This window comes from Lonchura striata, chromosome 1A (genome assembly GCF_050655825.1).
Source record: "Lonchura striata isolate lonStrDom1 chromosome 1A, ASM5065582v1, whole genome shotgun sequence".
In the NCBI taxonomy this organism is placed as follows: Eukaryota; Metazoa; Chordata; class Aves; order Passeriformes; family Estrildidae; genus Lonchura; species Lonchura striata.
This window is the reverse complement of record NC_140741.1, coordinates 72,342,607-72,369,160: the sequence shown is the minus strand read 5'-3', so window position 1 is coordinate 72,369,160 and position 26,554 is coordinate 72,342,607. Positions and strand designations below refer to the sequence as shown.

At 42.8% G+C, this 26,554-nt stretch overlaps 1 protein-coding gene across 1 annotated transcript; it reads left to right on the top strand.

Annotated features, from left to right (window-relative positions):
- Window positions 1–95: 95 nt before the first annotated feature.
- Window positions 96–25,074, top strand: ITIH2 (inter-alpha-trypsin inhibitor heavy chain 2). Its single transcript, XM_021530943.3, has 21 exons — window positions 96–649; window positions 2,154–2,228; window positions 7,359–7,394; window positions 8,139–8,311; window positions 9,796–9,900; window positions 10,219–10,381; window positions 10,889–10,996; window positions 11,724–11,852; window positions 12,513–12,629; window positions 13,819–13,987; window positions 15,608–15,733; window positions 16,723–16,904; window positions 17,692–17,877; window positions 18,855–18,994; window positions 19,217–19,389; window positions 20,207–20,341; window positions 21,520–21,633; window positions 22,667–22,865; window positions 23,294–23,466; window positions 24,365–24,476; window positions 24,727–25,074. The coding sequence occupies exons 1-21, from the start codon at window positions 566–568 to the stop codon at window positions 24,872–24,874; spliced, it is 2,847 nt and encodes a 948-aa protein (XP_021386618.2). The 5' UTR covers window positions 96–565; the 3' UTR covers window positions 24,875–25,074.
- The last annotated feature ends 1,480 nt before the right edge of the window (window positions 25,075–26,554 follow it).

The window sequence follows — 26,554 nt, the reverse complement described above, 5'->3', positions numbered from 1 at the left end:
GACTGATTTTGGACAACTGGAACTATCCCATCATCAGCTACGATTTTTTTTTCCCAGGAGAGTGGAAAAAAGGCTGTTTGTGTGGGCCAGGTCTCAGGCAGCCCCTGGGGTTGGTGGGTGGGAGGGCCCTTGGAGCAGCCCAGCACCGCTGCCTCCATCAGCCAAGAGCCAAACTTCGCCTGGGTTGCTATAAACAGACACGCTGGAGTTCTTGCTGAGATCTTTTGAAGTTTTTGGATACTGCAAGCTCTGTGCCTAGCAGGAAATTAGCCAAACATCACGGGAAGCTCCAAAAGCAGGGAGTGAGCCTATCCAAGGCAGGGCTGTTATCGAGGGCAGAGGCGAGTGAAGACACTGTTTGGATAACCCTTGCTCAGGCACCACAGCTCGGGCTTGCGTTGCAAGGCTAATATTTACCTACAGCCTAAACAAAGTCAGCATTTCAGAACTTTGCTCAAAATGCTGCACAAACCTGGGCTGTTTCCTTGAACTTGTCTCAGAGAAGGGAAAAACTTGTGTCTGTACCCGTGTGAGCTGTTCTCGGGAGGAGACAAGCGGGAAGAAAATGAATTATCTGAGCAGCTTCCTGGTTTTGTTCCTCATTTCTGGAGTCGAGGGCTTTGATCTGGTTATTGATGACATCCCAGATGTGAGTATTTGGAGGCAGGTCTCCCTTCCTTGCTGAACTCTGGGTGGAAGCAGCAGTGGAAGCAGAATTGTGTCACTGCTTCACAATTCTCTTCTACTTTTAGCTGTGACTATCTCTGATAATTGGTCTTAATTTCTCATTTGTAATGTTGTTTTATTTTTTTAAATATTATTAAAGCTTATTATTATTACTATTTAATATTATTAAAGGGAGAGTGTGAGCATAAGTCCAAATTTCATTCCAAGCAGTTTCATATTTTTGCTTCAGTGTTGCTTTTTCTGGTGTGGTTTTCACTTTTAAACCTTTAAGTGGGCTTCTATACTCAGATCTTCAGCATATTTTATACCTGTTTCCCTGGAATAAGCAGAAACAGGGCACCTAGACATCTTTATGAATGGGGCCTTCTGTGTGGAACACTGTGAACTTCAGCAAAGCTCTGCATGGAATTTGTTTTTTGTTAACAGGAATTCAAATACAGAGTGAATATCCTATGGACTTTACATTCCTCAGCAGAGGGGTGAGAGAATTTATAAAAGAGTCCATCATTTCTTGGGATAATACTATGATGAAAAGAAGTTTAGTTATAGCTTTGACTCTGAAACTGAGTCTAAATTTAAACCCCCAGGCTCAGGTGAACTTAGATTTGGTGTCTACACCCATTTCCACATTGTAGTTTTGAAACATTTCTGTGAAGTCAGCAGGGATGATATGAGGCTTTCTTTTCCTTTCCAGAATCAATAAAAATCTTCAGTGAGGTGGGATATCCTGTTTTTCTTTATTTTTATAGCCATTTTCTTGACTCAATGAGATTTTAAACCCGGGTTTGTAATTCCCAGGAAAAATATTCCAGATCTGTGATTCTTTCTAATTGTAGATGCTTTATCAATTCAACCTCAACGTGCTTAAACAATTTAAATTAATTTTGTGAGAACCTTTGTGGGTATGCTATCACATAAGTTGTAAAAGAACTCATGCACTTAAATTTCTTTATTACCATAAATTAAAGTCATAACAAAATTAATTAAGTGTGGGTGTGACCCACACTTCTAAATGAATCACTCCAGCTGATTCTGCTGTCATTGAGGGAAATTTAGTTCTCAGGTATATTGGTGTAAAACCAGAGACAATTTCTACTGGTTTGAGGAGAAATTCTCTGTACTTGCTTTGAGTGAGATCAGTGTCTGAAATGCTGTAGTTTCCATGGCTAGATCCATCCTGATGATCATCATCTGCCTCTTGCTCTTGGTGGTCATTTTATATTAAATATTACTCCTTGTTTCAGAAGGAAAGGCTGTAAAGTGATGGTAAAGGTCATGGTTGGTTGGCCACTGAGGGAAAATGAATGTTGAGGATTTTGGTCTGAGATGGTTTGTGCTCCCTGTTAGCATCCATGGGAGGTAAAATTCCCTTCGTAACTCTCCTGTAAAGTTCTAATCAATAATAAATCAAGTTATAAAACAAACAGTGAGGCAGCATCAACTCTTTCTTCTTCTCCTTCCTCTAGGAAGTGGAAAACCTGATTGATCTGGAAATTGATGGATTTCCCACAACCTCCAAGGCGAGAAATGGCAGGTACCAGGTACAGTACTCAGAAATGCTCCAAAGAGGAGGGAAGCCAGGATGCCTGGGAGCTCTCTCCAGGTGTCTTTTTCCATGTCCAGGGTTGTGAGTGTACAATCATGTGGGATCAGCTGGTTTTTATAGGCATTGAGACTTCCATATGTCTGGCTGGGACAAGAACTGCTGCTCTCCCTTAAGCACAACAAGGCTTTGTTCTGTATCTGTGCTCCCGAGGTGATAAACAATGGAGATACTTGGCTAATTTCATGTCTGGGGAAAATCCCATTGAAACAGGTGAGGTTTTTCCATGAGAAAGTGGAAAAGGACTTCAGACACTGGCAAGTGCAGGCTGTAAACATTCAGTTCATGCATTCATATTTAACTCTGGTCAGAGAGTGACACTCAGTGATGAGCTGGCACCATCTGAGACCTGGGATGAAAATTTGTTTCCAGCACACTGATGGGTTGCAGATTATTTTAGTCTCTTGGCTTGGGAGACAGAAACATTTAGAGCAGCATTGCAAGAATTTTTCTGTGTTTTACACAGTAGCAATTAATTATAATATTAATGAAATCAGTTGTTTGAATGTATTCGTTTTTCATTGCACTGTATGAAAGAAATTATGATCAGAGTGGACCTTGTCCTCCACCAAGCTCTGGTGCCACTTTTCTTGGCTTGTTCAATGTAGTGAAAATGAAAGATCTGCTTGAGTATGTTGGATTTCCCAGAGTCTTTGAAGTCACACACAGGCAAACATGATTTTCCTTTATCCTAAGGCTTTGAATTGAATTTATTGATAGGTAAAGCCTGCATAACAGTGGAAGAAAATGGTAGCTTTTAGCATGAGTATGAATCAAGCCTTCTCTCTCTTGCCAGCCCAGTATTTAAATAATTGAATCATGATCCAAACAGAATCATGATCCAAACAGAAATCCCTCCTAGCTGCACTTCTTCAGGGCACCATTTCTTTCCAATATGTCTGTATCAGTGCCATATGTATTATGTTGCCTCTCTTCCCAAAATTTCTGGGTACATAGAGGCACAGACATATGCATGCAGTAATTTACAATTCTACCACTGGTTGCATTATACCCTTTATTGCTTTTATTCCCATACATTATTTCCCATTCTTTACCTATAAAATAAATCTCTGCAAACCAGTGGAATGAAGATCTCGGCTACTTTTATATTAGTTGAGTCACAATAAAATATAATAAATTAGATTAAACTGAACTGTGCAAGTCATCTTGAGACAGCAGCTCTTGACCAGCAGAAGGCACACAGTTATTTCCTGTTCATCACTGCAAGAAGGCAGCCTCCCAAATAATTTTTTCACACTATGCTTTCCTGCAAAGATCTCACCAGCCCACTGGCAACAAGGAAACAGAGCTCCCTGCAGACCCTGTTGATGGGCTCTAAACACAGAGGATGGTTTTGTAGGTACAGATAAGGTGTTCTGCTATTTTGCTTGTGAGTAATTCTCAAAATGCTGTGCCTCAGGTGTGTGCATGGTCCTCGTGACCACATCAGCTGAGTGTTCCATGGGCTGGAATGCAGGTGACCTTGTGAGCCTCTGCATGGTGGTGCACAGCTGTTATCTCTGTTTGGGAGACAGATAAAGTGTCTAGACCTGTGAGGCACCCTGTGAGGTGGGATGTTCTGCAACACATTGCCCAGATCTGGGTCCTGATCTCTGGCTGTCCAGAGGGGGGTGAGATCACTCCTTTTTCCTTTTCTGCCTGCCTGGTTTCCCCTCCAAGAGAAGCAGCACAGGAAGGATATATGGAAAGAGATAGGGTGGAATGATAGAAATGTGGTATGGTTTGGGTTGGAAAGGAGTTTAAAGCTCATCTCATTCCAACCCCCCTGGAACACCTTCCAAACTTTCCACTAGACCAGTGTGCTCCAAGCCCCACCCAACATGGCCTTAAACATTTCCAGGGATGGGGCAGCCACAGCTTCTTTGGACATCCTCTGCCAGGATTTCATCAGCCTCACACTGAAGAATTTCTTCCTAAATCAGCTGGTTGGAGACTCCCCCAGCTGCCAGGGTGTAAATGTAACCAAACAGACAAGGATGCATCTGCAGCACTGTGAAGACAAGCTGCCTTAGGTCTGAAATTTCTCTTCTTGCATCTCACAGTGAGGATCCCCTGAAAGGAGTGTGAAGAGGCTGCAATGGATTTGGAGTGTGTTAAAAACTGCTTAGGAACTTACAGGAAAATAAGTGAATTATGAGGGAACAGCCCCTCAAAGAACGGGAAGGGCATTTCAGGTAGATCATAAAATCACAGAAACATGGAATGGTTTGGGTTGGAAGGTGTTGGAACACTGGTATTCCAACAGGAAGGGCCTGAAAGATCATATTCCAACCCCCTGCCATGGGCAGGGACACTTTCCAGTAGACCAAGTTGCTCTGAACCCTGTTCAACCTGGCCTTGAACACTTGCAAATCACATCTTCTTTCTGGTTCCTTCTGTGGGGCATCTGCTTTTCAACATTTTTCATGCCCTAGTAGAAAAGAAATTTCTGTCAAATGCAGGACATCTGTGATTCTGCTCTCCTTCTTTTGCAAAATAACTGCAATATCCATCCATGCACAGTGATTTGAACAAAGATCAATGTGAAGGGTTAAATGTCCATGTCCTGCACAGGTTTCAGAAGATGCCTCTCAGTGTCTGAAGACAGAGCCCAGCATCTGTGCTTCAAACAGATGTGGAGCAAAGGCACATGTTGTCTTCATTCTGATTAGCAATTTGGCATGCATGAGATATGTCTCAGGATCCTGGTTTTGTGCAGGGATCAACAGGTCTGGATGTAGTTTAAAAACCAGAATCTGCCTGAATCCTCATGCTGGAAACAGTCTCAGGTGCCACAGGAATCCCTGTTCTCAACAATCACATCAGCACTCAGACCTGAAGTAGGATCTTCAAGGCCAGGCTGGATGGGGCTTGGATTAACCTGATCTAGTGGGAAGTGTCCCTGCCCATGGCAAGGGAGGTGGAACTAGAGGATCTTTAGGTTTCCTTCCAACCCAAACCTGTGATTCTGTGTTTCCATGATTCTGGGGCTCAGGTGAAGATAAAGGTACAGCTCTGTCCTCCTGGCCTGTTGGAGTGGCTGCCCTCTGCAGCCTCTGAGTTCCCAGGGGTACGGCTGGCCCAGCCCATGTCTGATCCCTAACAACAGCCTTGGCAGTCACCACAAGTGTCAATGATAAGCTCCCTCTCCTTCAGATACCCCCTCTTCTCCACCAAGAACAATCAGGAGGGAAACCTGGGCATCCTGAAAACTTTAACCACCATTCCTAAAGTGGGTCAGCAGCCCTAAGCTGAGAACCAGAAAAGTACCCCCAATAAAACAAAACCCCTGTGTTCTAAAGTCTTTGTCTTCATCTTTCCAAAATTAAATTTGTTTTGGTTAATGTTGGTTTAATCTTAATTTGTATTCAAGCTGGTGATGTTCCCTGTGCCAAGGGCATATGTGGGGCCAAAAAATCATTCCTCGTGGTCTGGTCCTTTATCAGGTGTGAAAGTTCAATCCACTGTACAGTGAACATTGTGGGGTGTGACAGGATCAGTCTGCAGAGGGTCTCTAGAGAGCCATAAACTTCCATATCCTGAAATCCCAGTCAGAATGATTCAGGTAGAGTTTTTAGAGCTAGAAAATGAAAACCTGCATCTGTTCTCAGGCTGGGAGAAATCCTCTCCATCTGCCCTTAAAGGGTCCTTAAAATAATGTCTTTAACATGAACTTGCTATGACATCATCATCTTTTATACAGCACAAGATTTCCATTAAACAGTATATTAATTAGCTTCAAATGAACTTAACAATTACAGAGCAATCTTCCAGTGCATCATGGGATTAAAGCTGTTTTCATTAGCATCTTCTGTGGTTTTGGGTCCTCTTGACCTGAAGAGCTGACCTAGGTGTGATGAGAGCATGAAAGTAGATCTCTGTATTAAAAAGTTGCATTTAGGTGAGCCAAATTCCCTTTCAGGGGATTAATAGAAACTTTCCTTATGTGGGGGAGATTTTTTGGGAATTAAAGAGAATTATTTGAATGGCCACAAGATGTCAGCACCTTGCCATAGAAATTTCCAAATGGAGCAATTCATAGGGCAGGGGGAAAGCCACAACCATTAATGAGCAATTTTGTCTAAGTAATCCATGCATAACTAATTTTCATAGGCACAAGCATGTAAATGTAATATCGATTAGACAATGGGTTTCTTAATTTATACAAATTGCATAAAATACATAAATATTTTCTAATGTAAATGACAACAAATTGAGCTAAAGAAGACTGGAGTTTGAGGATGTTTCACTTTTCATGGAAAAACAAAGAGAACTTTTCTGTTAAAAACAAGGGTGTCTGAGGATGACTTTCTGCCAGCGTCATTTGCTTTCAGGAAGAATGTTTTTCTAGAAGAGACTGTTTTCTTTAAAAATAAAATAAAAGACAGAGGAAGAAAGCTGTCCTGTTTATGACAGGTTCTGAGGCACAGCTGGGAGATCACATGCTCTAATATCTCATGTAGGAATAAATTAATTAAGACAAAAGGAATAGTCACACTTTGGGAACCCAAACTAATTTTCATTCATATCCAGAGAAGGGCAATGGAGCTGGGGAAGGGTCTGGAGCACAGATCTGAGGAGGAGCAGCTGAGGGAGCTGGGAAGGGGCTCAGCCTGGAGAAAAAGAGGCTCAGGGGGACCTGGTGGCTCTGCACAAGTCCCTGACAGGAGGGGACAATGAGGTGGAGGTTAGGCTCTGCTCCTGGGTTACAAGGGACAGGACAAGAAGAAATGGCCTCCAGTTGTGCCAGGAGAGGTTTAGGTTGGTTATTAGGGAACAGTTCTTCAATGAAAAGGTTGTCAAGAATTGAAACAGTTTTCCCATGGAAGTTTTGGAGTCAGTATTGATAGAAATATTAAAAAAAACATGTAAATGTTTAGTGACCCTGGCAGTGTTGACTTAATGGTTGGACTTGCTCTTAGATGTCTTTTCTAAACTCAGTGGTTCCCTGTGATTCTGTGATTCATAATCTTTGAAAACTGCTTTTAGACACTGATCCCTGCCTTGAAACAGCCAGTCAATGTTCTTAGCTTTGCTGAAATATCCCCTCCATATTTTTGTTTTCCAGCGGAGCACATCTGACTGGGGGTACGTTGGAGATCTGGTGAGTGTTTTTCTTCCTCTGTGGTAAGTAATACTGAACAAAGTGATTTTCTAGTTAACCATTTTTTTGGAAATCAATCCCTCTGTTTGCTCAGTTCCTTGTTTTTACTGCCGGTTGGGTATTAACCTATTTTCTTTAAACAGAGTGCTGTTTGCACAATATTATTGATACATCTGCTCTTGGAGGGAGAAGGGTATGGTAAATATGAAGAAATAAGCATCAAAACTGATTAGTAAAAGATAATGTTTTAATAAAATGCTTACAGTTATCCCCCTGCTGTGGTTTAACCACTTACAACACTAGGTCAGTAACCAGCGCTTCCAGTCTCCTCTATTTAGGACTTCTATTGAAAGTCCTAAATTTTGGGAAAATGAAACTGTGAGCTCTCTCCTCATTATATGATGTTCAGGATTTCTGTGTAGCTTTTCATGCTTGATTGCACCCATAGAGTCATTCCAAGGACTGGTTACATGGTGAAAAGCAAGGAAAACCTTCCAGCTTAAAAAATACCCTTTTTCAGCTGATATGTTAAAATGAACTATATTTATGTGATTATCCCACCACAATATCCATGTAAAATACGGAGAAGTCCTGAACTTGAGCTCATACCCCCTCTAGATGCCATATTGTAAGGAGCAGCAATTAAAAAGTAGCACTGAGACTAAAAAAATTATTGATATTGCCCTCTAGGGCGTTTTTTCCCAGCGGTGCCCTAAATTTATAGAGGGATTTTGTCAAATGCAGGTGGAGGATGATGACAAGATAGGTCTTTACAGCTACAAGGTGCAATCCACCATCACATCTCGGCTGGCCAACACAATGATCCAAGCCAAGATGGTCAACAACGCCAGGCGGCCCCAGCCCATCGTGTTTGACGTGCAAGTCCCCAAAGGAGCTTTCATTGACAACTTCACCATGTAAGTAGTGGTCAGGTGATGTTGGAATACAAGCTTCTCTGAGCGCCTCACACAGAGAGATGAATATGAAAGTAAAATTTAAACCTTTTTAAAAATTAAGTTATATTAAGCCACATAAATATGAAGTAAAAGTTTGTGTTTAAAGTAAATAGAAGTATAAATTATAATTTTAAATAAGTAGAAGAACATTTTAAGTACCTTTAAAAATTGTGTTAACTAGTAAAGGCCCAAAGGCTAAGTTTAAAGTTCAATAACTTAACTCCAAACATAACAAAAGCATAACAGAACTTTACTTATATCTCTAAAATAGATAGAACTATATGCATAAATAAATATAACTATTCATGTAAATAAATAAACGTATATGCGTAAATTTTATGTAAGAAAACAAATAATATAATTACATAAATAAATAATATATACATAGTTTTTAAAGTAAAAACTAGCCCTACTTTCATACATTAAAATTAAGATTAGACTAGTTTAGAAATAATATTTTAGAATTGTTATTTTGGATAATAAGTGATTTTATGTATAAAAATCCCACTGTATTAGAAAAAAAGAACAAGAAAAAAAAGAGAAGAAAGAAAAAGAAAAAAAACTTTAGTTCTGACTTCTACTAAAAACATCAGACTCTATCAGAGAACAACTATCACTACTACCACCACTGTTCCTACACAGAACCTTAGAACTCTATACCAGAAAGTTTTTAACACAGCTTTTAATACCTTAAACTCTTTACCTTTGAAACTAATATATTCATACAATAAACAACTTCATAACAACTAACAACTACTCGTGTCTCTTTGAAGACCCAAGGCCCAATTAAATCAACAAGGTATCAGCCTTGTCTTCTGGAAGCATTCAATGGGCTGGGAAGGAAGTATTTGTAAACACAAAAAGCTCTTATTATTTTCCAGGTTCAGTGTAATTTTTGCAGGCTTTCTCAAGAGGTTCATGTCATCAGTCTGTCTGTCTGTCCAGGTCCTCCTCTCCAGTAATGACTGAGCTGTTGTCAATATCAACAAAAATGGACAAAAGGCTCAAACAGACTAAGCCCCCACCTTGCCAGATCGAAGGAGAGAGACCCAGGCAGAGCCCTCATTGAACAGAACCTGGCCTGGTTCACTTTCCATTCAGAGAGGCAGCAGCCAGGCTGCTGCTCAGGAGATGTCCTGATGCATGTTCCAAACCAGCCATGACATCAGGAACTGCCTTCCCTGCCCAAAGCATGGGGAAAGTGTTAAGGAGCTGGAGGAGAGCAGATCCTCCTCAGAGCACAATGGTGCTGGCTACCTGAAATAAAAATTAGGCAGGGAAAAAGATAGAGCTCTAGTGAAATCAGAATTCATTACTTTGGGGTTAAGCAAGAACCTTGTTATTTCATTTCCCACTGACTTAGATTTCACTGATGTAAACTGAAGAAACAGTCCTTGATTGTAAAGTTGTTTCTTTTGCAAGCTGACTGTGTTTCTCTCTCCTAGGGATATCAATGGTATCACATTTACCAGCCATATTCGGGAAAAATCTGAAGCCAGAAAAATGTACGCTCAAGCAAAAGCCAAAGGCAAAGCTGCTGGAATAGTCAGGTATAAACACTCTGGTGTCTGGGTTTTGTCCTGAACTCACTCACAGGAGAACTGAGATGACCCATCCCAGGAGGAGATAGATGAGGGGGAATCCTGGAAAGGAAAATGCTTACTTGCAGCAGCTCTGCTATTTAATTGTCATGGACTTAAACTGTGTTTCAGCTTTCAGCTTGCTGAAACACCCAGCGCTGGAAGATAACTGCAGCTCCCTGACAGAGGCCACAGTTAGAATCAAAAGCCTCAATCTAAGTCAAAGTTCAAGGAAGCTTTTCCTTCTCCTTGTATTTTCTCAAAATAACCCCACAGCTGATTTTTCAGGAGCAATGCCTTGGACATGGAAAACTTCCAAACCGAAGTGAATGTGCCCCCAGGAATGAGGATCCAGTTCCAGCTTCACTACCATGAAATGATCCGAAGGAAGCTGAGCTCCTACGAGCACATCATCTCTGTGAAGCCAGGACGCCTGGCCAAGCACATGGAGGTAAAGCAGAGCTGGGCTGTGTAGGAAGAACCCCACAGGTGAATCCTTGCTGAGAAAGCACCCATGGATTTCAGGGAGGTGTTCCTTCTCATGGCAGGGGGCTTGGAACTGGATGAACTTTAGGATCCCTTCCATCCCAAACCATTCTGTGATTCTGACAAATCATGGTTCTGGAGGGACAACCAAAAATCATCAGCTCTCATAGGACACTACTTCATGAAGTTGGGTTTTTGTGAAAAGCACTGCTCCAAAAAATAGCAAGTACTGTTTGTTTTCCTTCAGTCAGGTTTACACAAGAGTATAAAAATGTCAAAGCTTGTTTGGCCAAGTGGTTCTGATGTGAGTCAGTCACGACTCAGGAGATTCTCAGCTGTGTTTATGAGTGGGGACAGGACACATTCATTCCTCTCTAAACCAGGTTGCTCCAAACCCCGTCCAACCTGGCCTTGAAAACTTCCTGTGATGGGGCAGCTCTCCACAATAAATGTGCTCCCTTCCTGCCTTTAGGTGGATGTCCGCATCATTGAGCCGCAGGGACTGCGCTACGTGCATGTTCCTAATTCCCTCGGAGATCATTTCAATGGAATCACCACCATCTCCAAGGGAGAGAAAAAGGTAACCAGTCACAGACTGGAAATAGCCCAAAATCTTCCATTTTCACGCTAACTCTACACAGTCCTGGCAATTTTTTGTACCTGCTAGAAGCATGCAAAAATGTAGCAAAATCAGTCTATATTTCCATAAGAGTATGGAGGTAGTATTGTTTCCTGATATTCAAAGTCACCCCCATTCCTAGTTTAGCAAATTATTTCGGAGGTACATTGTGTCTATATTAAGTCTTATCGTCTCAGGCAATTTCAAGTTATCCACTTAAAACAGAAAAATATGCCATAAAGTGTGCAGAATCAATCACATGACCAATGAAAATGTTTCCTACTATTCAATTCACAGAAAAATGGCAATCCTCTTTTTTTAGGGGGGAAAAAGTCAATTAGAAACCTATTTAAAATGTTGATAAAATTATGGATAGTTTCAACTAGAAAAATGTTAATAAAACCTAATGTGTTGCTTAGAAATGGTTTGCACAGCTCTAGTGGAAATATTTGGTGCTGTAGATGGGTCATGTGGTTTGTGTCACAGTTGCTACTATTTAATCAAATATATCGAAGCAAACCTTAGTGCTGTTTTTCTTCTGAAGTGACAAAGTCCATTTTCCACAAATAACGAAAGCAGGAAAGTGTTCAGTGAAATCAGACATTTCATGAAGATGTGGAGTCTCTTTGTGTCAGACACCCCCTCTCACACAACACCTGCCTGACTGATGGTCTCCCCTCATTTCAAGGCTCACGTTTCTTTCAAGCCAACAATGGATCAACAACGAAAGTGCCCCAAGTGCTCATCCACAGCCGTGGATGGGAATTTTGTGGTGCAGTACGATGTGAACAGAGAAACCACGGGGGGAGAACTGGAAGTAAGTGTGGCTGCTCAGCTGGGACCAGAGAGATTTGAATAAAGGAATTGCTGTCCTTCAGCAAACTGTGCTAAACTTCATCCTTCAGGGAAATAAGCATGAGGACGAGCTCTGTATCCAATTGAAAGAACAGAGGGATTTTAAGTGGGCAGAATGGATTTATTTAATTTATGACTAAGACATGGGCTTACATATAGTAGGAGAAGATTCCTGTCATGTCCAAAAGCCAATGCCTTTATACCTGGCAGCACTCTAGTGATTTAATGTAGAATCAGAGGATGGAGTCATTGGATGTTGTACCAATACATCACAAGGAGACAACCAGAACATCACTATTTTTATGTTAACATGAAGCTGAGTTATGAGGTTGAATTATTACAGGCAGAACAGTCTTTTTCAAAGCATTTTTCATTCCTCCCTATGCTACGGCATGGAAGTTGTCTGAGAACCAGGCTCTGCTTTTATTGAGTAAAAATGGTGTAAGGCTACAGAGACATGCAAAGCTGAAAGTTAGAACTGGCCAATAAAGAGAAAAAGACAATAGGGAAAAATAATTAGATCATTAAGAAAATAAGAATTTTCTGCTCTGTTGCTGGCTTGAGTTTTCTGAAGTCTTCACTATAGCTCATTTCACTGTGATTTTGTAATTTTATTTTACAGATTTTTAATGGCTATTTTATTCACTTCTTTGCTCCGGAAAATCTTGATCCACTGCCCAAAAATATTTTATTTGTTATAGATGTCAGTGGCTCGATGTGGGGACTAAAAATGAAACAAGTAAGTGTTTGACCTCTGCTGTAAAATGAACGTACTGCAAACTTTCCCCATGTGCTTTACCTTGCAGCTCCGTAGTACACTGGCATGTAAAATTAGCAGCTTAATTTGGAGAATATTTGGAACCAAATACTTCATGATTTCACACCATTATTTATAATGCTTTTTCCATGCTTTAAGGAAGAGGTGGTGCCAGATTTTAACTCTAAATTTAAATTTTAATGGACAAATCACAAAATATTTTGTAAAGGCTCTGACCCTCTTTTTCTCTAACGCTCCATACTGAATCCTGGGAAAGTCTCAATGGGGATACTACATCCCTGCTTTCCAAACATGGATGAATTGTTGACAGCACTCTGAAGACCACTAAGGGTTGTTTAGGCAACATAACCCATAAAGGGGAAGACATGTTAAAATAAGATATTTTAGTCTGCAAGAGAAAATGCTTCAAGAAATATAATCAGCCTCCAAATATGAAATTTTTCTAAAAGGGAAACTCATCAACTGACTTTCATGCCCAGACAGGGTAGAATAAGATGGAATCAGATGGATTTGCAGCAGGAGAGGCTTTAAGTTATATATTAAGGAAATTATATAGGTCTGAGTGAGGAGTTTGGGAGATTGTGTATCATGTGTCACTGAAGGGTTTTAAGAAGTGACTTGACAAACATTAGCTGGGGATCATCCAGGTATATTTGAATTTCCTTCAGAGCACAATAGTAAAGCTTGGCAGATTGCTTCCCTGGGGAAATCAGTGCTTTGAAACTGGGATACAAGTTAATTGTCACTTGTTTAAATCACACATCTTCAAAGAGATGTTACCCAGCCTGAAACGACTGCGCTGCAGACAGAGCTGTCTCCTGAGCTGATCTGAGCAGTTGCTCTCTCCCAAACCACAAATGTTTCTCCCTTTCACTTACTCTGTGTTAGCAGGAATTAAGCAAGTTGAGCCACATGAATTTATCCTTCATAATTGCAATTTTTCTGTTTCATTGGTGAAAATGTCAACATTATGCAAGAAGTAAAAAAAAAAAAAAGAGAGAGAGAGAGATTAGGACAGGTGATTCTAATTTGGATTTCAGTGCTCATGTGCTTATTCCTCAAAGGCCAGTATTTTCTCCTGGTCACAAGTTAAGAAGAGGCTTTTATAAGCAGGAAGCATAAACCTGTCTTCTCTTAAACTTCTCCTTAGACCATCGAGGCCATGAAGGCAATATTGAGTGAGCTCCGCGCTGCTGACCAGTTCTCCCTGATCGACTTCAACCACAACGTCCGGTGCTGGAGAGATAATCTGGTCTCAGCCACCCCATCACAGGTGGAAGATGCTAAGAAGTACATCCAGACAATCCATCCCAATGGGGGTATGAGGTTTTGATTGCAGGGTGCTCACAGCAGTTGCTTCTCACAGGGATGGGTACCTCAGACAGCCTTCAGACTGTCAGAGTATTCCTAAAAACAGAGTCTGATTCCCAAAGTAGAAAAAGCATGCCTAAAACAGGAGCAAGAATTGCAGTTTATTGTATTAGGGGATGGGATAGCATTTCCTTCTCTGGCAGATAGAACACAGACCACAGAACAGCTGCCTTTAATCCATTTTACCTCCCACCTCAGAGATCCCAAATATCATTGAAAGATGAAGTCCATCTCATAGGCCTGGATTCTCTAAGCAGAGAATCACAATAATTTGCCCTGGGCTGGCAGCCAGCTAAACACGAGCCAGCAGTGTGCCCAGGTAGCCAGGAAAGCCAGTGGTGTCCTGGCTTGGATCAGTCCTTGTGTGGCCAGCAGGGCCAGGCCAGTGACCATCCCCTGTGCTGGGCACTGGTGAGGCCACACCTCCAGTCCCATGTTCAGTTTTGGTCCCTCTCGACAGGAAATACTTTGAAAGGCTGGAGAATGTCCAGAGAAGGACAATGGATCTGAGGAAGGGGCTGGATCACAAGTCCTACAAAAAACAGCTGCACAAATTTAAGGACATGGTTTAGTGTTGGACTGGGGTTAATGGTTGGACTCAATCTTAGAGGTCGTTTCCAACCTTAAATATTCAATAATTCTATGAGCTGCTAAATGCCATGTGGGCAAACTGTTTCTCCTTTTTGTGCCTTCATTCCCTGTCTGATAAACAAGAACAGATGCCTTTTTCAGCTGCACAGATCTTTCGAAGGGGCTTACGATGATTTTAATCTGCCACTCTCTGAAGTGCAGTTTTGGATTTGTTATTCAGTTATTTCTGCATCAACAGTGTAGAGACTCTCCCTAACATCAGAGCCTTCTGGTGCTGTGGCACCTTCAACTTCAGAAGTTTTCACTACAATGAACATGAAGTTACAGACTTGTCCAAAATCATCAGTGTACTGGAAATAGGAAACCAAGCTGGATATATGAGTGACTGACTTTGTAACCTCAAAAAGAATTGACAGATAAACTTAGGGATCCCATCCTGCAAAGCCAGGTTTAAATGCAGCATTTTATTATCTTGTCTCTGGAGCTGCTGATTTTTTTCTTTCTTGACAAAAAAACCCTACCTATTTTCTGACTGCTCAGCCTTCGGGTTTCTGTTCCTCTTATCCTGATTTCTTACTCTGCTCCTTCTGTGTCACAAATCAAACCTTAGATAAGCTCAGCAAACATATACCTCTTCTTGTCCAAGGAATGGGCTTATGGCCAAAACAGGACGGTTTTCCATGCTCTCATTCATTCACCTGCCTGTAAACCAAATAATTCTTCCCATACCAAGTAGTTCCCAACACCACAAATGGTCACACTGGAATTAGTGAGGGGGAGTGGAGGAACCTCATGAAGATGACAGCCGGGGATTAAAAAGGGAACCAGAGTGAAGAAAGGTGTAGCTAAACATCAGAGAGGAGGGGTTTTGCTGCCTTGATCTCAGCTCTTGTCTTTTTTAACTCCACTAGAGTCTTAGAACTGATCTGGAGTCAACAAGAGTAAAAAACTTGTTTTCTTCATTGTGTCTTTGACAGGCACAAATATCAATGAAGCTCTTCTCCGAGCCACTTTCATCCTGAACGAAGCCAAAAGTTTAGGAATGTTGGACCCAAACTCAGTTTCCATGATTGTATTGGTGTCTGATGGAGACCCGACAGTAGGTAAGGATCCTGCTTTGGGTGAGAAGAAAGGCTGGTGGGTTAAGCCTGAAAAGAGCAACAAGTAGACAATTTGGCAGTAAGTTTAAAAAATTCCATTCATCTTTCTTCCAATCCTTTCTGCTGCCCTTTTGCCAAGTGCTAGAAGTGCCACAGGGCTTTGCACTGAAGCTTTTGAAAGATGAGCAGCTTGTTATGCAGGTTAGGGTTTTTTTGCAATTTATAGAAGTGCACAAGTCCTGTAGGACAGGTAATCCAAACAACCTTAGAGAAATTGAGCTTTTGAACAACCTGGTCTAGTGGAAATGTCCTTGCCCATAGCAGGGGAGCTGGAACTGGATGATCTTTGAAGTTCCTTTCAACACAAACCACTCTATGATCCTATGATTGTACAAAAATTTCCTCTTCCTATGAACTTAGCCCACACAGATCTGTGCAGTCACAAGCATAACATCAAAAGCAGGAAAAGAGAGTGGAAAGCAAATTAATTTGGATTGGATTTGGTACAGGTCAAAGCAATTGCTGACTTGAAGATGTCAGGTCCAAAAATTCTGCCATTAAAAATAAGCCTGAAAAAAAACTCAGTCCCAATGATGACAGAGAACATCTTTATGAGAAACAAAGTAAAGTCTTCATGGAGATGCCTTAATCTGCAGAGATTTTAAATAACTAATTCTGGGAGAATTCTAGATGTGCTAGAATTTCAAATCCCCCTAGGATGTTACTAAGAGCCCTGGATATACAATGAAAACACATCAGATATCAAAAAAAAGTGTCCAAAAGAATCATCTTCAGTGCAAACACTTTGTTTATCTCTATCCAGGAGAAGCTTAAATGTTGCTGTAGGCAATGGAAATCTGGCATTGAGCTTGCTGTCTGGATTTCTCTAATATCCAGAGAGAACCAGAGACACGGGGAGAGCAGGAATGTGCTCACCTTGATGGCGACTTTCCTGTTGCTCAGGTGAATGTCACCCTTTCTGTGTCTCCAAGGTGAGCTGAAGCTGACAACAATCCAGAAGAACGTGAAGCAGAGCATAAAGGATGAATTCTCTCTCTTCTGCCTCGGAATTGGGTTCGATGTAGATTACGATTTCCTGCAGAGGATCGCAACCGACAACCGTGGCATGGCCCACAGGATTTTTGGAAACCAGGAGACTTCTCTCCAAATGAAGGTGAGTTTCTGCCTCATTGCCTCTGTTCTGTTCACAGCTGTAACTCCACCAGCAAGTAGTTCTCAAAACCCATCATTTATTCTGGAGAGTCCTGCAAAATATCAATCAATTCAGCTTAAGTGGTCCTAGTTACAGTTTTAATTATATCTATAACACACACTTCACTTCCCTGTGTAGGATTAATATTCTATAAAACAGCCTTGACTATAAAAAAAGATTTTCTGAATTAAAGTCTGAATTAAGATCTGGATGTTACTTTAGGCCATTTCATCACTAACAAAATCCCTAGATATAAGTGATAAAGCATAATCCAGATTTAGCCAATGTAAGGCAAAGTGCAAGTCTAGCTCTGGATCCAAATCAGTGAGCAGGAATTGTTTCTGATCAAACTCTGACATCCTTATACTGTTACTGTTCCCTGATTTACCAACTATACAAGAATTAGGTGGGGACTAGCTGTGTGCTGACCATCCTGAGGAGGGATTCAGGCCTACATCCATCTGTGCTCAAGACTTTTAGGTCTGGGAACAAAGGCCAGGATGAAGTCCATAGCCCATGGACTTCTGACCATCCTTTGACTTTCACAAGAATTGGACCACATATTCTTGTGTACCCCCCTTAAAAGTGTGCCAAGCATGAAAAAGTCTGCATTTGATGAGATGAGGAAATTCCCTCTTGCTCATTAGGGCTCCAGGATTTGTCACTCGCTGTCCTTCCAGTAAGAGTGGCCTGTGCAAGACTCACTTCATGCACAACAAACTCACTTCTCTGTCTCCTTCCCTCTCAGAATTTCTACAACCAGGTCTCCACCCCGCTCCTGAAGAAGATTCAGTTCAACTACCCCCAGGAGTCAGTGTCAGATGTCACCCAGAGCAGCTTCCACAACTACTTTGGTGGCTCAGAGATAGTAGTGGCTGGGAAGGTGGACACGGAGAACCTGCAGCACTTGGAGAGCATCGTCACCGCGACTGCAGTGAGTGAAGGTGTCCCTGGGACACCTGCTTGGGGGATTTGGGCTGCTCCATTCCCTCCTGTGTGCAGTCTCCCTGCTGAAAGTTAATGCCAGTGGATGGTTTTGTCCTCTTGGGTTCTGGGTGGGAACATGGGGATACTCATGGGAAGATTTTCCCAAGAGCGTTTCACAACAGCAACAAGTACAGTCAGGAATAGTCACTCCCTGCACCCTGCAGCCTATCAGGGGAACTTCCTGCTAATAAATGTACCAAAAAAGATTAAATCTGGACAAAAGTATGGATTTTCCTTCATGCTTTGTGGAGATGCAGGAGTGATCCCCTAAGGTAATTCCTTTAATGACTAAACTTCCCACCGTCAGGGAGTTCAAGCTGGTGGATCTACAGCATATCAAATCCTAGCACTGCCCTTTTATGTGTGATGTGCCTTTCCCATGTTTTCAGGGTTGCTCTTCTGGATGGAGTGTGGTGGGATGGGAATAGTACATTGAGACTCTTCTTTTTGAGGAGGAACAGAATTATCTGCATTCTTACAGGGCTTAGGAGTTATCATTTGTCAGTTGTTGGAAAAAACCCAAACATCTTCAGTATTTTTTCCTGCCAAAGCACAGTGCAGTCCAAGGGTCTGTGTGAGAAAGTAGAATTTGGTTTGTGGAATTGGATGTGAAAAAGCCTGAGGGGCAGATTACAGAGCTCTGTCAAGAGCCTCTCCTTCTGGCATGAGGTAGCACCCCTTGGGTTCCTGGTAACAGCTCTTTGAACTACTTTAATCCACTGCCACAGAAGTGTCTTTAACAGAAGGATCTCCTGCTGCATCTTCCCTCTCCCTTGCAGTCAGGCCAACGGTGTTGGGATTTTCTGATCTAGAAGTGACCAAGGACAGAGCCAGAGTGGGTCCTTAATGCCAACCAAGAGAGGGATTCAAGGCACCCCATTCTCCTGGCTCCCACCCCTGATCTTTCTCTCTCTGACTGCACAGGCAAATGCAGAGCTCGTCATGGAAACCCTGAGAGATGTTGAAGAGCTGGATGGATTCATGAAGAAGGACAAATATGCAGATCCTGACTTCACCAGGAAGCTGTGGGCCTATCTGACTGTCAACCAGATGATGGCAGAGAGGTGAGGAGATTTGTGCTCAACTGGCTGTGGGGCTGAGGGAATGGAATGGTGGAGATTTACCTCATGGAGCCTGAGTGAGAGCCATGGAACAGCTCAGGATTAATCCCCTCAGCCTTTCCTCTTGCAACACCACTTGGCTCTGTGACCCCTCCATGACAGAATTGCCATGGCAGCTGTCCTGTAGAGCTGCTAACTGTGAGTTCTGCTTCTGCTTCCACCCAGAAACGCAGCCCCCACCGCAGCTTTGAAGAGGAACATCACGAAATCCATCCTGCAGATGTCTCTGGACCATCACATCGTCACCCCCTTCACGGCCATGCTGATAGAGAATGCTGAAAAGGATGAGATAATGCTGGCAGACCAGCCCAAAGACCCCAGGAAGGGCTGCTGCCCAGGTCAGTGTCTCACTGCCAATTACTGTGTCTCCAAAATTGTGTAAAAACAGCCTCTGGTCTGAACTAGACACAATGGTGAAGATGGTGACAGAAATGTGACCTGTGCAATCTTCAGCCCTGCTGTTCTCCCCAGCTCCTGTTGCTCCTTACTCGTCTTCAGAGCCGGGTCAGCAGATGTGACTGTCAGCCCAGCATATTAAACAAACCAAGTTTCATGAATTGTTTAAGATCATGTTGCTTTATGAACTGAATGGGAGAGACACAGGACAAGTTACTTTGTGCTGTCTCCATCATGGCAAAGGCAGAGAGAGTGCTAGTCCAGAGGAACATAATCACAGATATTAAATTATTGCACTTCTCTGAAACCTTTATCACATGGGTGATTCCAGAGCATGTAGAAAGAGTCCTGCCTTTTCTCAGGCACCTCAAACTCAGAACCTAAGTCAGCAAAGCTTTTACCATATGCTGAATTTTTAAAAGTCAGGTTTTTTCTTGGCAAAACTTTAGCCCAAACACTTTAGCCCTTACATTGGAGGCTTTGTTAAAGTGGGACCTGCTCTCATGAATGAGAGATAAAAAGCCAGGCTCTGTTTTTAATTGATAACTTATGGTGTACTATCTAGCCTTATATTTCATTGGTGAAGACACTGGAGCAAATCCAGCCTTATGTCATTATACAAATCCGCTGTAAATGGTGTTGCACCTGCTTTATATTGGTATAACAAGATCAGGCTTTGATCTACTGAAGAGCTCTAAAAATTACACTATAAAATATGTCAGCACTTACAGAACCCTAATTGTGACTGTCATCTAACAGGTACTCTGGGATTAACCCCAAATGCACCCAATAACAACAAAGGGATCCCAGCCTGGGCCAATGTCACAGCTGTGCCAGTCAGCTTCATGCCTGAGCAGAGGAGCCCTCCCGTGTCCTCTCTGAGCATCAACAGAGGTAAAACCTACAGCATTTCCCTGCCAAGAACACCAGACACATCAACCTAATGACTCACCACCATCCCTAGAAGAGTTCAAGGCCAGACTGGATGGGCATTTGAGCAGCTTGGTCTAGTGGAAGGTGTCCCTACCCCTGGCAGGGGGCTTGGAACAAGATGCTCTTTAAGGTCCCTTCCAACCCAAGGTTTTTATTTATAAATCATGGAGTAATTTTGATTTTGAATGGATTAACCTGTAAAAATATGCTGTAAGCTACAAGGATGAAACTATTTTGGATCCTAATAGGATGTAAAGTATCTAAGTGACCTCATAAGCTGCTGCGTGCTTCCCTGAGGCTGAGGCTGTTTGCTGAGCTTAACTTTAGCTTCTCTGCAGTAGCAAAGTTACCTCCATTGTAAATGACAGATGAAAGCTATTGTAGAGTTACTGCTGTTGTAAATGGCAGATAAATGTTCTGTGGCAGATAAAAATCTCTGAGTGCACTGGTGACTGATGGATCCTGTTAATTCTTGGGCCTTTGCCACAGTTTAGTGGCAGTTTATTTGAGCAAGCCAGCTGTGAGACTCACTGCCCATAAAGACGGTGTTACTACAATAACTCTCTGTGAGATGTGTGTATTTGTGTAGTGGTTACTCAAAGAACTCCCAAACTCCTTCTCAGCACAGAGAAATGCCAGACACCACCAGCCCAGCAGGAGTTGGGCAGAGCTCTGCACTGCAAGGCAAGACTGGAAGCAGCTGCCTGCAGTGTTGGGTGCAGCTGTTTGCTCATCTGAGGCAAATTTTAAAGGATATATGAATTTCTGAGGGGCCCAATCTTGTCAGGTCATTAAATATACTGTGAGAACCAGTGCTGGATTGTACTCCTCAGTGGGATTAGTAGGCAGGATGTGTCTTTAGCTGGCATCACTATGGTTCACTGCATTTAGCAGCACTCAAACCAGGTATGTCACTTCCTTCCCTTAAACCAGGGAATTGTACGAGGAAGAAGTGTCTGAGGGGCTTTTGTGAGGAGCAGCTGAGAACTTTTTTAGCTACCTTAGGGTGGAAAGGGCCCTCATTTTACTATGAAGAATCCCAAAAAGTGCTTAAAAATATTTTTGAAAAGATTTTGTGTCTCTCCCCTTTAGGGCAGGTGCTGACCTGCTTCTCACACTTGTTTGTTTCCGTGTTTCAGTGGACAATGATCCACATTTCATCATTCACCTGCCCAAGAGCCAAAGGAACATCTGCTTCAATATCAACTCGGAGCCTGGGAAGATCCTAAACTTGGTTTCTGATCCTGGCACTGGTAAGGGAGTAAAACATGGCTTATTTTACAGCACAGTTTTTTTCTTTTGGGTTTGAAAGGTGTTTGGAAGGGCATGGGGAAGTGCCTAGAGGGAGAACTGTGTGCTGGCAGGAGTGTGAGCAGCAAGCTGTGGAAAATTGTTATTTCCCTCCACATCTGGAGGGATCCAGTTTGGATCTTGCCAGTACAAGAGATATGTTGACAAACTGGACTCAATTCAGTGGTGGCCACCAAGATGATTTTGGGGCTGAAGCAGAGGACAGAGAGGGAGAGGCTGAGACAGCTGAGTTTGGTTAAGCTCAAGAAAAGAAGTGGTGGATCTATGGTGGATCTTGTTATTCTCAACCATGTGATCAGAAGGTGAAGGTGAAGCCTTGCACATCTCCAAGGTGCACAGCTAAGGGACAAGAGGCTACAGAGAGAAGGTGAAACTCAGAGTAGAAGTGAGCTACTGGGGAAAACCCTTTCACTGTGAGGATGGCCAAACACAGAGAAAGGAGCCAAGCCCATGGAATAACAGGATGGCTGAAGTTGGCAAAGACCATAGATTATCAAGTCCAAGTTTTAACCCAGCACTGCCAACTCCACCATGAAACCATGTCCCCAAGAATCACATCCACAGGCTTTATTTAACATGTTCAGGGATAGTGACTCCACCATTTCCCTGGGCAGCCTGTCCCAGTGACCTCCCTTTCAGTGAAGAAATTTTCCCTAATATCCAATCTAAACCTCCCATGGCCTGTGGCCACTTCCTCTTGTCGTATGCATCCTTTACACTACACCTGAAGGGGTTTTGCTCCCAGCAAGATATAACAGCAATTCCCACCAGATTATTGTGTTAAGGGGTGAACAGTAGCATCAGGAGGCAATTTAGTAAATTATTCTCTTCTCTTGGGTGGAAAAATGAGAAACAGGGGGTCAGAAGGGTTTCTGTTTCTGTTGATGCCATGGTGCTCCCTGGTGAGATCAGAACTCCAAGTCTCCAGGCAGTGCTCCAAGAGTGAGGCAACATTTCCTTCTCTGCTCTTCACAGGAGTTGTGGTCAATGGGCAGCTCGTCGGGGCCAAGAAAGCAGAGAATAAGAAACTCAACACATACTTTGGCAGAATTGGGTTTTATTTCAAAAAGAAAGGCCTGAAAGTGGAGATAACCACGGAAACAATCACGCTGAAAGATGGCTCGTATGCCATCACACTGACCTGGGCTGACACAGGGCACATCATTCGCAAACAGTGAGTTGATCATTTTTCACCTGCTCCCACCTAATTCTATTGGAGATACCCTCAGGGTTCCTGCCATGCCTGGACTCACATCATCCAGGAGAGCTTCCCCTGCAGGTTAACAGCTCTCAGCCATGCTGGACACCCTCCAGCACTGCTTAGGCAACAGGATCACATCCAAAATCTGTATTCACTGTAGAAAGAGCTTAAATTTAGGGGAAATTAGGTTGCCTCAACATGGGGATGAAGTGCCTGTTTATTAGGCACTGTCCTGCCAGAACTCTGGGTACCACTCCCAAGGTTCAGGGTTTTTAATGGATCCTCTGACATACCTGTCATCCCTGTGGGATTGTTCTGGATGCCTGAGTGAATCTCAAGGGGCTGAGAGCTGTGGTGTGGGCAGATGAACTGACCCTGCCCTTTTGGTCCTTCTCTGCCAGGCTTCTCATATCTGTGAAGAAAGAAAGCAACGTTACCATCACTGTGGGGGAGGAGATGTCCTTCATGGTTTTGCTGCACCGTGTGTGGAAGAAACACCCAGTGAATGTTGACTTCCTGGGAATCTACATTCCCCCAGAAAACCAGTTCTCTCCTGCAGCCCATGGGCTGATAGGTAAGGGCTGGGGGCCGGGCAGTGGGAATGGTGGGACATGAGGAAGGGGTTTTTCTAGAGCTTGAAGGGAATTTTACAGACCATAGACTTAAAATATCCTGAGTTGGAAGGGACCCACAAGACTCCAGCTCTTGCACAGGACACTCCCAAGAATCCCATCATGTGCCTGACAGAATCTTGCAAATGCTCCTTAATTCTTGTTTAGTGCTGTGACTACATCCTGGGGAGCCTCTTCCAGTGTCCAACCACCACCTGAGCAAAGAACCTTTTCCAAATATCCAGCCTAAATATCCCCTGGCACATCTTCATGCTGTCAATTTGTTGGTGATTGTGTCCTGATGGAAAAGCTATGGAAATTATTCAAAAAGAGAATAGAGACATTCCTGTAATGTCCTGGAAGCCCCAAGGACATAATGGAACATCAGGGACCAGGAGATTATTCCTTATTTCAGCTGGGGAGGGTGTTTTCAAAACAGACCTGAGTAGACTTGGTGACACTGAGACAGGACTTTCCCTGCCTGGCTAAACTGCTGCATGTTGAAAATAAAAAGACAGAAACAAACTCCTCAAAACAAACCCCTCAAAATTTTCTGGGAAGATTTCTGTGCAAACATCTGTAATAATCTCTTCCCTAAATGACAGCCCTTTCTGGCAGTGGTATAAAATGAAAGCAAGGCCTCAGCTCATAAGGTAAATCAACCTTCCATGTCCTGGACCCAGGCAGAACTCCTCTTGAGGAGCAGAGGTTGTTTTCTTGATTTGTGAGAGACAGTGCCCTGTGGTCCATGCAGGATTGGTTTGCCTGTTGGAACTAGTTTGATTTTCCAAAAGTGCCTGGCAGCAGCATGGCACTTCAAAGGTCAGGCCACACAAACAGCTCCAAACTCTCCCTGACCAGGTCAGTTTGCATCTGAACCAGAAGTGTCAATCCACCACCAAACACCTGGGCAAGCTCCAGAGAAACCACAAGCCATCATGGAAGTGAAGGGCAACAAGTTCACTGTTACCAGGTATGAATCATGTGCTTTATTGCTCTTTCTAAATCGGCTCTGTCCTTGAAGCTGCCCAACCTGGAACTCCCTAGAATAGGCCCACGAGGTCACAGAACTGTAAAATTAATTGTGTTTTGTGTTTATTGCCACTTCCTGCTGGTGGAAGGAACATCTCCCCACTTTGGAAGAACAGCAGCAATATTGAGCAGGATGTCTCAGTGACTATTGGCCATGTTGTGACCCTCCTTTGGGTGTCCTCTCCCTGCAGGGGCGTGCAGAAGGACTACAGGACAGACCGTGTGCTGGGGACTGACGTGCTCTGCTGGTTTGTGCACAACAGTGGCAAAGGCTTCATAGATGGCCACTACAGGGATTACCTGGTCCCCCACCTCTACAGCTTCATGAAGAAACCCTGAATGCTCCAGTTTAGTACAAAAAATTCCCATCTGCTCCTTCATGCCCAAACAACTCCTCTGAGCAGCACCTGTCACACCAGGGTGACTGGAGGGGACCCCACCACTGTTTATTTTGTTTTATCAGTATTTCAAAGACATGTAAACTCCCTTTTCTGCTGAGAAATTAAATCTGTAATAAAGTGACATGCTGGGAGGAGGAAGTGTGTCCCTCTTGCTATGTCTGATTTAATGGGCTGTAAACTCCATTAAAAACTTCCACTATTTTCTAATATCCATTTCATAGTAGAGGTGCAAGATTGTTGTGGCTCCTGCAGTGTGGGTAACACACATGATCATATTTAATATGTATTTAATACTTACACCTTTATGTTTCCAGACTGCTGGGAAAATATAAGTTCGTACAAAAAGAAGGGCAAAAAGAAGGATGTGCATAAGGAAAATCTAACAGGAAAGGAACATGGGTCTGGAATGGGTGTCATGAGCAGTCTCCAAAATTCAAAGATGGATTAACCAGTGGTGAGGAGGGTCCTTGAAATAATTGTTGCTACTATATTAGCAAGAAATTAATTAGATGAGTCTCAGACAGCCTCCAGCCTTTTTGTGAAAATTCAACACCAGAATGGGGCTTCACACACAAATCTTTGAAAGTGGGAAACATTCACACTATATAGAAATAATAATCAGTACTAAAAGTTTCCCTTCCAGAGGGCTTAGCTCCCAAAAGATCATTTACTTTTTGGGAGCATTCGGCGATGAATGAGATCAGTAGTGAAATAAACAATACCTGTGTGTGTACCAAAAACTGTATTTAAAACTCTGCTTTTTGAACACCTTATTAAAACACATTGGCCTTATCCTTTTCAGCAGCCCTAATTTAGGGAAGGAACTCAAGTAGTCTCCTTGCCCTTCTCAACTTTGGTTTCCTTCACTTAGGCACTAAAAGCTGGTACAGGATCTTTCTTACAGCTGTGTCAGGATCAATGTGGTTTTGAAATGTCCCTTCAAAGTTCCTCTTGGAAGGGTCAGCGACTTCCTACAAATTATTTATTGATTCTTTCAATTCACCCCTCAATTCTGGCCTCCACAACTTTCAGCAGCAGGCACTTCAGTGAGATACCATTCTCTGGTCTTCCCTACACAACTTATAACTTGCCTACTATATTTACTCTAATTCATCAGGTTGCAGAATGTCAAGTTAATTATTTTCAGTGATACAGAAGCTGATCTGTTCTGTCACTTGCCCTCATTACCCTCCCACAAACCTCTCTCTCAGTCTGAGAGAGGGCAGTGCTGTTAACACAGCCCAGGTTGCACAAAGAGCCTGGATTTACAGACAAGTGTTCTCCACCTTATGCTTGAAAAGACAGCTGATGTCCTGTGTGAGGCTGTTCCAGACTACCTCAGACAGCAGCTGTTTCATTAAACCTCTGCACACTTCCAGTTTTGTGCAGGTTTCCCCTGGAAACCACAAATCAGCAAGACCTTTCTAGGCAAGGAAAGGGAAAAGGTTCCAGAGATACAAAACCTCCAGGTCTTGGGTTTATTTTGCCCAGGACCACCCACGTTTGTTTTTTTTTTACCCAACTAATGTGGTGCACCAACCCAGCACTTCACTGTGCTCTTTGGTGAACTTAAATCAGCACCTGCCTCACAAATTGGAAAGGTTGGTAAGAACCACAC

Excerpts from the sequence above, each read along its gene's own strand:
- ITIH2 (XM_021530943.3), top strand. The coding sequence starts at position 566 with ATGAATTATCTGAGCAGCTTCCTGGTTTTGTTCCTCATTTCTGGAGTC. Across the intron at positions 10,382-10,888 it reads GCCTGGCCAAGCACATGGAG|GTGGATGTCCGCATCATTGA; the intron begins GTAAAGCAGAGC and ends TCCTGCCTTTAG. Across the intron at positions 19,390-20,206 it reads CAGGAAGGGCTGCTGCCCAG|GTACTCTGGGATTAACCCCA; the intron begins GTCAGTGTCTCA and ends GTCATCTAACAG.